This window comes from Mastomys coucha, unplaced genomic scaffold (assembly GCF_008632895.1).
Source record: "Mastomys coucha isolate ucsf_1 unplaced genomic scaffold, UCSF_Mcou_1 pScaffold15, whole genome shotgun sequence".
NCBI classification, from domain to species: domain Eukaryota; kingdom Metazoa; phylum Chordata; class Mammalia; order Rodentia; family Muridae; genus Mastomys; species Mastomys coucha.
Window position 1 is genome coordinate 67,362,989 of NW_022196897.1, and position 12,877 is coordinate 67,375,865.

Here is a 12,877-nt window from a genome sequence, read left to right on the forward strand (position 1 = left end):
GGGGAAAGTTACCTGGAGCGTTCCTCATCTTCATAGCCCATGATGACATACTCCTCATTAACATTAAGTGGAGGGCAGAGGCAGCCAGAGGTGGTGTAAAGGTTGACGGTATCCCTCGGAATGTTTACCAGTGATGCCTTTAGGATTTCCTTCACCTCCACAACGGCGGTCACGTCATGACATTTCATCTTTACCTCTTTAACTTTAGCACGGATGACTAGGTAAAAGAAAGCACATTTGATTTATATGATGACACATAGTTGTTACACCATTCAAAAAAAAAAAAGCCAGTTTCTCTTTCTAGCCAATTCCTCTCAATGATTAGAAAGGAAATATGGAAATATCAAGTAAATGATTTTCTTTAGAGAAACTAAATACCATACTGTCCTTCTTTGTGTTCAGCCCTGATTTCCTGCCAATTTGTGTATGTATCTGTGTATGCAGACATTGGTGATTATATACACATGTGTGTATACACATTTGATTTTCACTAACCCATTTAGGTAATCAGAGTTGATTGAGTAATATGTTATAATTCCCCTTTATGGCTTCACTTTGGGTATGTGGCTACATGTGTGTGTGGCACCAATTGCTGCCAAAAGGTATTAACTTAAACTAATTTTACCCCATGTAAAGGCCTAGACTCAACTCCATGCTTTGTTTCTTCATCAGGACTATTCAGTTGATCAGTTTTCTCAAGGTGGCCTCTCTTCTCGGCTATAGCTCTGTCTTGTTTACTAGTGTTCCCAAACCAACTCCTCGGACGTTCATCTCCCTCACCTCATCTCACCATTCTGACATTGGCACTTTCCTTCCTTCACACCAGTGTTATGGTTTGTATCTCCTTTAGGTATACTGAACTTTCTTCTTGAGCAAAAGTTGTCCATTAGACCTTGTCTCCTCCATCGGCCTTCCACTCAGCCATTCTGCTATCCCACACCCCTGTTATGTTGGGGACAATATTGTAGCATGTTGATTGCATCAGTTCCCCTTCCCCAATGCAAGTAGTGACCCCAGTGCTCCCTACAGGTATCAGCTTCACTTTTTAACACAAAGACAAATTGTCCTCCATCTGCAAAGTCAAATGAGGTGACTCAGAACCCAAAAGGAACATTTCTTCTATTCCCCCATGTCTCTCTTTTTGAAGAGCCATATTGTGTAGATACCTTCTTCTGGTAAGTAAACATTTGTACAGGAAAGTTTTACTTTTTAAAAAAAGAAAGATGCAAACATGTTATTTAATAAAAAGCCAACAGCAATTGCTCAGGCAGCTCTGTCATATTAACACAATGTCCACAAAGGAAACATGATATATGCAAGAGAATCCACCTTGGAAAAGCTCTGTAGGTAGGAGTGTACAAACTGCCACTTGCAGATCCTCCCAGGTATTTTAGGTGTTCAGGATTATACAGGATTGATGAAAATCCCTCCACCAAAACATAAAACCAGCTGGTAATCCATTCTCCACCATCATTCTGACTTTATCATGGTGACTTATTGGTCTACGGGTATAGTAATCTACAGGACAGAGATTCAGTTACAAAATTTGTAATCTTTAGGATAAAACCTTATTTTTATTCATGAGTATTTCAGTCTTCAGAGAATTTGTTGCAACCCAAGTGTGAACGTTTGTTGCAGACAAAGTCTAACTGCCCAGCTGGCCCTGCCTGGCTTGATTGGCAAGTGGAGGCCCTGTATTTTGACAAGAGATAATGTTTTCCCTCCAGATGGTAAGTTCCCAAGGCCAGCTAGCAGACATGTTTGTGTGAGTCCTGGCTTAAGTATCCATGAGCCATTAGCGATTAGGGAGCTGTGCAAATGTTGTCAAGCCAGTGATTTATTTACCCAGCGCATCCACTATTTTCATTAGGAATTTTTAGCACATGTACTGCCTCCAAAAAAAATACCTCTCTACAACACCTACTTCATTATTCAAGTAATATTGCTAAAACTCACAATATTTTACTGAATCAGTCAAGAATGAGGCAGAGGTTTCATTTGACTTAGCAATTGTTCCTGCCTGTATCTTGTTTCTTCAATAGAAATATTCAAATACATACAATGAAAATCAATATATTTTGAGATAAAAATATTTTCCTTTCATTAGGTTGCTTTATAGATAGCCAATCATTGGAGGGGCTCTTTTCTCCTAAGAATCTTTAATTCCCCCCCCCCCCCCCAAAACCCAATCTTTAAATCATGGGTGGCTATAGCATCTGGCTATGACAAAGAGAATACGTTCTCCCCCTCCCCTTTTTGTCTTTTTCTTTCTTTTCTTTTCTTTTCTTTTCTTTTTTATTCTCTTTTAGTAATTGGGGAATCTAGGCTGATCTTGAACTTACAATGCAGTCTCAGCTGGCCTTGAACTCTTGATCCTCTCAGCCTTATTCCCGAGTGCTGGGAGGGACTACCATACAAAACTCCTCCTTTTTATTAATTGTAATACTCAGCTACGTTCTCTAAAAGTTCTTTCTAATGATTTGTAACGATTAGTATTTTAACTTTTAAGGGTAAGAGTACCACCAGCTAGTGTGTTAACAAGGAAGCTGGGCAAAGTTAAAAGTAGTAAGGAAAGATAAAAATTACTCTATATCTTTGAAATAATTTTTTATTGTTAATATTTTTAGTGTCTGTGTACGTGTGCACGTGCACATGTGTGTGTGCACATGTGTGTGCGTGTATGTGTGTGTATGTGTGCGTGTATGTGTGTATGTGTATGCGTGTGTGTGTGCATGCGTGTGTGTGTATGCATGCGTGCGTGTGTGTGTGTGCCTGTGTGCATGCGTGTGTATGTGTGTATGTGTGTCCGCGTGTCTGTGCGTGTGCGTGCATGTGTGTGTGTGTGTGCGTGTGTGTGTTCACGCATGTGCACGTGTCTGTGCGTGCGCGCGTGTGTGTGCCTGTGTGCATGCGTGTGTATGTGTGTATGTGTGTGCGCGTGTCTGTGCGTGTGCGTGCATGTGCGTGTGTGTGTGTGTGTGTGTGTGTGTGTGTGTGTGTGTGCGTGTGTGTGTGTGATTGCTGTTGTTTGTTTGGAGACAGGCTCTCTGATATCCCAGGCTGGCTCCCATTTGCTATGTATCAAAGAACAACACTGAACAACACAACCGATTTTATGTGATGCTGATGATCTAATCCAGAGTTCTGTGAATGCCAGACAAGCACTCCACCAACACTACCAGACCCCTGGCATGAAATTATGGTTTTGCTTTTTATCATAACTATATTTAAAAGCCTCACATAGCCTTTTTAAGTCTTAAAAAGCTAGCCTTCGGAAACTGAAGACCTCCCTCTCCCTGGAGTCATGTCAGTTTGCATAAGGGGAAGTGGATAAGTAGCCAGGCATTTGATTCTTAGATTAACTAAACCCTTCAGCCAGGAGACATTTGTCGTTCCTCGGATGTCTGTCTGTCCCTCACTAACCAAGCTAAGATCCTGCTTAAGCTAAGCAGTCAGCTGATCTGGTAGCTCATATCCATAACTGTAGTGCTGGAGAGGCTGAGGTTACAAGTTCAGGGGCAACCTGGGCTACAGAGGAAGCTCTAGGCTAGCCTTTGAAGTGCAGAGTCTCTGTCTAAAAACAAATTAATTATAATCAAAAAATAAAAACTTAATTTCACTGAAGAAAGATTTGGGAAGGAAATTGCATTCTGACTCACCTACCCCCAAGAGCTTCTTCTATGTTCTTTAATAAGTTGCATTTCCAAGCATTACTGTCATGGTCATACCCACTTCTCACCTTCTAAGTCCACAAATTCTAGAACAGTGGGTTTCAACCTTCCTAATGTTGGGATCCTTGAATATAGTTCTTCATGTTATGGTGACCCCCTAGTATAAATCATTCTCATTGCCCCTTCATAACTAATTTTGCTACTGTTATGAATTATAATGTGAATGAATGTCTGTGTTTTCCTGTGGTCTTGCACAACCCCTGTGAAAAGCTCATTTGACCCCCAGGGGGTGGTGACCCACAGGTTGAGAACCCCTGCTCTACAAGTTGAGCTAAATTTCCACATGCCCTCTGTCTTCTAAAATAAGGCACATAAAAACAAAATCCTCATTTTCATAGTATAGTTAATTTTAGAAGTCTCTAATCCATAATATAGTCATTAATCAAAGAGTGGCAAGACCTTTTCAGTCTCACTGATATGCTGAGCATTCCTACTACCAAATCCAACACAATGTTACAAGTGGAAACTTCCACACCTGACTTTATGTGACAGGTCACAGTCCAATTAGTGATACCCCTATAAAATTACCTTCAGGAACTGTCAGTGAAACACAAATTTCATGCTTGAACTTGAGTCCCATTCCCAAGAATATTCCCAAACATATTCCCACACATCCAGAAATATTCCAAAATACAAAATGATAGTCTACAATCCTAAATATTTCTGGTCCCAAACATTTTGGATAAGGAATATTCAGCCTCTCTTGAAAAACAAGTTTAGTAAAATAAATAAATAAATAAAAATAAAATAAAATAAAAATCAATCAATCAATCAATCTGTGGAAAAACACGGAGCAGACCTATCTTACCAGCAGAGGAACGCCAGTGATTGCCTCTCATCTACATTACAGTGACTGACATTCACTGAAACATAAAAGTACCCAAAAGTGCGTTATGCATAATGAAAGAAGGGACAGCTTTGGCTCAGTAATCATCACCCATAACGCCAGGATGAGAAGTTGGGAAAACGAAATGAGATAGTCCACGGAAAGCTCCTGAAGCTGTCCCTGGGGGAGATAGCATCCTCCCATCAAAGCAGTCAGCTCTGCTTGTATAGTAGGTTCTGCAGTTAGCATTTAGCTTTTTAAAATGTTACATTTGGTCAGGTTAAATAGCAAAGCATTCTCTCAGATGAGTATCAACAACTATTAAATGTTCCTTCCCAGTGTCCTTTGGGCCATTCTTGTGGAACACAGCTGGAATCCAGGTACTAACCCAGAGACAAGAACTTCTACTTTGAAACTGATCTCTAGGTACTCAATGCTATAATTTTAATTAATTAATTAATTAATTAATTAATAAAACTGATGCTCTCACAATCACACATTTGAGAAGAACTTTGTCACCATGATACTTGAAACTGGAAACGACACTTGTAAGTGTCCTTCTTTGTTCTTAAGCCTGACTTTTAAACTACCCATTTATGGGCCAGCAAGCGTGTATGTGTGTTATATACACACAGGTTTCCCAACACACAGCAGTCTGTGAGTGGATGGTAACAGTATCCTTACCATAGTTGTAATTGTTCCGGAAATAGGTCTTCTGTGTAGCTCTGACAGGCTTACATTTGCAACGTTCTGAAAGAGATGAAATGGTAAGTGGCTTTCCTTTATTAGCATTCTTTCATTCACCCTGTGCTTTCAGAAAGACTCTATATAAACTTGATGGTGAGAGATCTCCGAGTTTCTGTGTCTGATCTTTTTCTCCTGGAACTATCTTGTTGTTCCTTCCATCTTCACCGTTTGTTCCTCCGCATCCGTAGGCTCTGAAGAGAGTTCCCAATCTCTCCCACCAAAATCCTAAGGTAACACTGCTCATCATCTTGCTTGAGCTACCCAGGACCCCAGACTCCTGAACAAGATGTACTTTGTGCTTTCAGAATTTAAAATGTAGGTTCATTGAGAGGCAGTTAGGTAGTTAGTCTGGCCCTGTGGAAGACCACTTGCAGTATGTACACTTTTTATAGATTACATGGCATTTCTCCACATATTAGTTCCTGGATCAGAAAGCCACTCAAGGAGATAAACTGGAAGTGCCATAAGGCAGTGAGACCCTTCCACTGGTAAAACAGCTGCCATCACATTAAATGGTACATCTGTGTTTATTGGAGACAAACTACATCTTTTGTAAATATAAATTCCACATATTAAAAGTATCTGCAAATAGTCAGCACTGAAATAATATGCATATAAGAAACATTATATAGACTGAGCAGGTTGTAGTTCTATATCTAGGAATATATGTGTGTTATTTTGTATGTCATTCACACATACACACACACACATGACAACAATTAAAGAAAAAGAGGGCATGAATTTGAGAAAGAATAAAGGGATTATATAACTATATGAGAGGGGTTGGAAGGAGAAAAGGAAGGAGGAAAGTGATGCAATTATATGCTAATTTTAAAATTTAAAAATTATTAATAGTGAAAATAAATTGTAAAAGATATTTGTGAGTGGTAACCTGAACGCATTTTTACCAACTAGAGGTATAAATCATAAAATCTCAGATTATCTTAAAATCTTTCATTGTAGATAAGTTCACATCTTCAAGACTATGGTTTTAAACCTTCTATGGAAACACTATACTTCCAGAACTACTTAGTTGAGAAACTGGAGCTGGGGATGTACCTCAGTTATAGTGTACATGCTTATCTGGCAGTCTGATTAGGAATGGCCCCCAAAGACTTGTGAGTTTGAAATGCTAGGCCATAGGGAGTAGCACCATTAGTAAGTGTGACCATACTGGAGTAGGTGTGACCTTGTTGGAGGAATGTGTCACTGTGGAGGAGGGGTTTTGAGGTCTTGGATGTTCAAGCTATACCCAGAGTGGCTCACAGTTTCCTCCTGGCTGCCTTCAGGTCATGTAGAACTCGCAATTCTTTCTCCAGCACCACTGCCTCCCTATATGCTGCCATGCTTCCTGGATGACAATAGCAAACTAAACCTCTGAAAATAAGACACACACACACACGCATGCATGCAACCAAGGAACCACACATATGCACTTACATACTATAAGCATAGTGAACTGCTAGTAAAGTCTATATAAAGAGAAATAACACAATTTCCTTAGAAGATATTTGATTAGTAAAGGTTTCTTCAAGTTAGTACCCCGAGAAAGCTCCCCTAAAAATTAAATAATAAGTATTCCCCATATGGTGACATGGAGCACATGAATTAGAGAAAGCAAGCTAATTTATTGTTGTTGTTCTGTTTAAAAACTGCCTTATGTTAGTATGGGGACCAATTAAAAGCAGACTTCTGTGTTGACCATTTGCTATTATATTTATTATTTTATGTGCATGCGTACTTTGCCTATATGTCTGTCTGTCTGTGCACCATATCTGCACAGTGCTTTTGGAGGCACTGGATCCTCTGGGGCAAAAATTACAAATGGTTGGGAGCTGCCGTGTAGATGTGGAAAAAAAAAATCAAACCTGAGTCCTCTGGAAAAACATCCAGCATTGTTAGTGTGTAGCTCTCTCTCCAGCCCCGCATTTTACATTTTTAATTACATATGTATTTGTTTCGTGTACATGTATGTGTGTTAATGTGTATTGTGGGAGTGCACACATGCCACAGTTTGTGAGTGTAGGTCAAAGGAAAATTTGGCAGGAATCTCTTTCTCCCTAGGTAGGGCCTGGGATCAAACTCAAGCCCTAAGGCCTGGCAGTTGGAGCCTTTGCCTGATAAGCCATCTTGCCAGACCTTATATTTTCTAATCAAAATTAATTTTACTTTAATTGAACCTGTACATGAGCATCATCAGTCCACAGGCTAGAAGGACCCTACCTGCCAGCTTTCATAGATGTAAGCATTTCTCCTGGAATCAGTCACAGTTGTAATTGTTCCTGTCATGGTGGTAATGGGAATGTCTCAACACTACACATGGCATTGTCCTTTTTTTTTGTTTGTTTTGCAAGTGATTTTCAGCAGATTTCTGTAGGAGCACCATGGTTGACAAGATGACTCAGCAAGCAAAGTGGCTGAGTTCAATGCCTGGAGCCCACAAAAAGGTGGGAGAAAAAATAAAATACAACCCCAAGGTTCGCTTCATATCACATCAAATCACACATGCACAATGACACACACACACACACACACATATACACACAGATACACAGAGAGACAGAGAAAGAGAGAGAGAGAGACAGAGAGAACAATAGGAGTTTATAAAGACAACTACTTCAAAAATAATGCTCCTATTACTAAAATGTTTGTATTTCCTTTTAAAGAAAATGGAAAGTTACCTAGGTCTTGCCTTTTTAGCTGTTTGATTTTTCTCTAATATGCTTTAATCTTATACATTTTATAAGGGTCTCCTAAACATGAGAATATTTCTGAAGAAAAAGATGCTATAGTTTGAATTTACAAATGATCCTCTTAAAGATATACATTTGTTATTTCTCTACTTAGAAGCACACATGTGTCACCATAATGCCTGCAAGGACTAAGATTTTAGCTGAGCACTATGCTTAACAGGCTAAGAAGGGTCTTGGATTTGGTCCCCAGCATTGCAAAAATAAAGTAAAAATAATATATGTTCATAAATTAGCTATACATTTCTAATCTTCAGAAATTCCTTGTGCTTTAATTTTTAAAAGTTTAGTCAAAAACTATGTACCAAGTGTCACTGAATTGAATCTAGTTTGATATTGTTATCCATGTAACTTTGCCTGAAGCATAATCAAATGCAAACTTACAAGGCAGAGATACTTTTTAATTGCATTGTAAAATGATTTAGGAATATTCCAAGAGGACATTTACATAGTGATATGTACAATTGCCTCTACATAGGTTATTCCATAAAATCTAATGAGCTGGGCAAATATATCCTTGGGGCCAGAAGTTGCTTCTCTGAAACATACTCATTACTCTTAGTGGTCACCAAGGGATTTTGTCACACTGCATAAAAATATGACCCTTTCTACCCTAATTCTTAGCTTCTGCTATAAGCAAATACCTATCTAATTTGACTATCTAATAGTTCAATACATTATCAACAGTATAAGTAGAATTTTAGGTCCACCAAGTACAAATGTATAATTTTTTCCACTTACTTATGATCATTTAATCCAAACATATTCATACCTTACATTAATAAACCCAAAGTATTATCTCTGCTCTAAGTCTCTCAGACACATTCACGCACACACACACACACACACACACTCATGCACACACACATGCATGCGCATACTCACACATATCCACAAAGCCTAGGGGAAAAAAACATGGAAAGAGAACCTGCATGCATTATCTTTTGCAGTATTTTGTGTCTACCACCATAAATAAAGCTGTGACCATTTATTTTTTTTTATCAACAGTTTGATTTCTTTATACTTGGACTTTTATTGAACCAATAGGATTACCATTACTACTAGTGTAACTGTTAGTGTCCTTCTCAGCTCCCTAGTGAGACCAGAACTTAAAGTCTTGGGTTCTACGATGACAAAGGGAAATATAATATCGGACTTTGCATAAAAATATTATATATCAAGAGTGAAATCTTATAAAAAATTATAGGCTGCCTTGGTGGTTTATTTTATGGAAACTTTTCATTAAAGGTGCTGATTTTTATTTTTTAAAACTGAAGTGATGAGAAAGTCTTTGTGGTAGTTTGAATAGGTTTGATCCTCATAGATTCATGTGTTTGAATGCTTGGTCATAAGAAGTGGCACTATTAGAAGGTGTGGCCTTTTTGGAGTAGGTGTGGCCTTGTTGGAAGAAGTGGGTCAGTGTGGAGACATGGCTTTGAGATTTCCTATGTTCAAGCTCTGCAAAATGTGGAATCAGCACCTCCTCTAAGTCTTCTCCAGCACCATGTCTGCCCGCATGCTGCCATGCTTCCTGCCATGATGATAATGGACTAAACCTCTGAAACTGTAAGCCAGCCTCAATTAAATGTTTGCTTTTACAAGAGTTCCCTTGCAGGCTGGCAAGATGGCACAGCGGGTAAGAGCACTGACTGCTCTTCTGAAGGTCCTGAGTTCGGATCCCAGCAACCATATGGTGGCTCACAACCATCTGTAATGGGATCTGATGCCACCCGTAATAATATCTGACGCCCTCTTCTGGTGCATCTTAAGACAGCTACAGTGAATTACGCCAGAGTGAGCAACCACACACAGCTACAGTGTACTCATACACACAAAATAAATAAAATAAATCTAAAAAAAAAAGAAAGAAAGAAACCATTGCCCAATCCAAGATCACAAAGATTTACATATTTAAAAAAAAAGTTGCCTTGCTCATGGTATTTCTTCACAGTAATGAAACCCAAATTAAGACAGTCTTCAAATGTGGACAGTTTTGATGTTAGAAGTTTGTTCCCTTCACTGTCTAGAATTAAACATAATACCCTGGGTTGTGAGACAGAAAGCAGCACTCATCCATGAGTGGCCATGAGTAGGGCTCTGCCTGTGGCTACTCTTCATATTCTTCTCTCAGTTGTTCATTCATCTCTTCCAGCTGAGCTGCTAGAAATATTATTGATTATGCTAGTATGAGCAGGAGTGTATCGCCCTTATACGAACAAGAAAACCAAACATGCCTGGCATCTCTCAGAACCAGACTAGCAGGGATATATCAGCTCAGAGGCAGAACTAGAATAAGTAAGGCCCTGGATTCTATCCCCAGCACTGAGATGCCCCAAGTTACTTGACAGTATTTGAGCTAATGCATTGCCTACTATGAGACGGTGAGGCTTCTGGTAAGCATAAGCCACCATGATCATGACAGTAGCCTCACTTATTAGAAACACACAGAATATTATTTTTATATGGGTTTAAAAGATCTAAACAATTCCGAAGGACTGATACAATTTTAAAATGTTACTGGCTGGTTTTTGCTGTTTAATACAACCTTGTCTGAGATCAAGCTTAAGTATGATACAACTTTCTAACTCATCCTGACCTTCATTTGAACTCATTTTGATCTCACGCACAGCTGTAAGACTATAATTAACTTCACTGGATATCAACAGCCCATAAACCAATTATGGCTTTGGAAGAGTCTACCTTTGAGTAGAAATTTATCTGATTTTACTAAGAAAGTATCTCCAGTCTATACTTCAGACTTATGGCAAAAGGATGTAGAAAAAAAGGGAGAAAATAAAATTCCGTGTGTTACATTTCCATTGATCTCTCATAACTAACCACTCTGATGAGATCAGTGTGTGCTTTAGTTTGTGCCAAAAGTGAATATCCTTGCATCTGACCCAAGATCCGCTTGTCCCCTCCCTTCTACTCTAAGACACTTGGGAGAAAACCACAGCAAACTTTTAAAGACTCACAAAATAAATTCAAACAATGTGAAGACCTATACCCTCAATTCTGGCCTTCATCTACTTCCAGCTGCCTCAAAGTAGGCTTCATGACTCAGTCCTTAAGTATTTTTAGACATCTGGAAATATCTACCACACCATGCCTATGTCTTCCTGCTGTAGAAAAGACAGTGCCCTCTACTTCATACCCCTGGGACAGCCATGCCTCCCTAGATATGAAGTAGAAAAATGAAATGGAACATATACTGAAGCCTTTCAGCCATTGTTGTGTTCATTAATTTGCTGTGCTAATATTTACTTGGCATGCCACATTTTAGGCTCTGTCCCTCAACTGTAGGACACCTGATGGGCAACACAGCCAGGGCAGAAGGTACAACATAACAACACACAAGACAATCTGCAACTCTGTGTGTGTTAAGAAAAAGACTCACACAATGTGTATGCAATGCAGAACCTGGTGGTCTAAGCTGCTCTGGTTCTTGTAGTCCTCTGTGGAAGTGGTCTTCAAATATAAATCTAGGTGAGTTGCGGTCAATGAGTCATGAAATACTTCTTGCTAACTTGGAAAGAAAGAGGGAGGGAAGGAAGGAAGGAAGGAAGGGAAGGAAGGGAGAGAGGAAGGAAGGGAGAGAGGAAGGAAGGAAGGAAGGAAGGAAGGAAGGAAGGAAGGAAGGAAGGAAGGAGGGAGGGAAGGAAGGGAGAGAGGAAGGAAGGAAGGAAGGAGGAAAGAAGGAAGGAAGGAAAGAAGGAAGGAAGGAAGGAAAGAAGGAAGGAAGGAAAGAAGGAAGGAAGGAAGGAAGGAAAGAAGGAAGGAAGGAAAGAAGGAAGAAAGAGAGGGAGACTGAGGAGAAGCATCATCAAGAGATGTGAGAGGAAACACAGGAGGGGATGGAGTCACAAAAGCTGGAGAAACAGGAAATCCTAAGTGGGAAAGAGGGCAATCTCTATGTCAAATGACCCTCAAAGCTGAAGTTAGTTAGCAAATAAAAGGGTCCATTGAATTTAATTGGCAAGGAGAAGACAGAGCCCTGGGGTAAAAAAAAATGGAGAACAGAGCTTTGAAAGCCAGACACATGTCTACTACACAAGAGGTAAGGACAGAGGGTATTGACAGTAACGGGATGGTGAATGTGTGAGTGGGATGAGAGCTGTCCCTTCAACAGCTTTTACTCTCTCCTTGAAGGATGGAATGATGTTGTCAGCTGTGCGGCATGAAGATAAGGGACACAGCTGTGGGGTGCAAGGAGGAAGCATGGAACTGTTTTAAATGAAGGATAAACTGAAGATAAAACCAGCACACCAATTGCTTCTTCAATAACGCTTCTTTCCTGAAGTGTGACACCAATTTGAGTGATGCACTCTGTTGAATCATGTTAAGAATTTGAGACCAAAACAGAGAGAGGGGAAAAAAGGAATTGAAGATATTTTCAAGAAAACCATTCTCATAAACAGTTAAATCTCGCTTAAATAAAGAAGTCAGAGGCTGGAGAGATAGTAAGTGCAACTGATGGGCAGGCAGTAACAAAGGAGTAAGAAAAATCAGCAGCTACAGTTTCATAACGAATCATCTGGAAGGAAGGGTGGAAGTTACTAAAGAATGGAATGCTTGAGATTAAGATTACAAAGTCAGAACCACGGTTATGTGGCAGTCAAGCCTGCTGTGAAAGAGAATGGCTGCAGTGGAACAGGGCACTGGGAAGTGGGGAGAAGTTAAGATAATGGCTCTTCAGCTCAGTCACAAATCCTCCATGTCAGGTTTGTTTTGGGCAGAGAATAGCCTAGAAATAATTTGCACTTCAGAGGGTTCATCCCACTAGCCTTCTAGAAACAAGAAGACAATAAAACATAAAAATGAAA

General features: G+C 39.6%; 1 protein-coding gene across 3 annotated transcripts in view; it reads right to left on the reverse strand.

The window, feature by feature from the left end:
• Nucleotides 1–12,877, reverse strand: part of Frzb (frizzled related protein) — a 33,852-nt gene that overhangs the window by 6,107 nt on the left and 14,868 nt on the right. For all 3 annotated transcript variants that reach the window (XM_031373404.1, XM_031373405.1, XM_031373403.1), the window contains exons 4-5: nt 5,242–5,307; nt 13–217 (exon numbers count right to left, since the gene is read on the reverse strand). In XM_031373404.1, the coding sequence (XP_031229264.1) occupies nt 13–217; nt 5,242–5,307 (271 nt within the window). The remainder of the gene's footprint in view (nt 1–12; nt 218–5,241; nt 5,308–12,877) is intronic.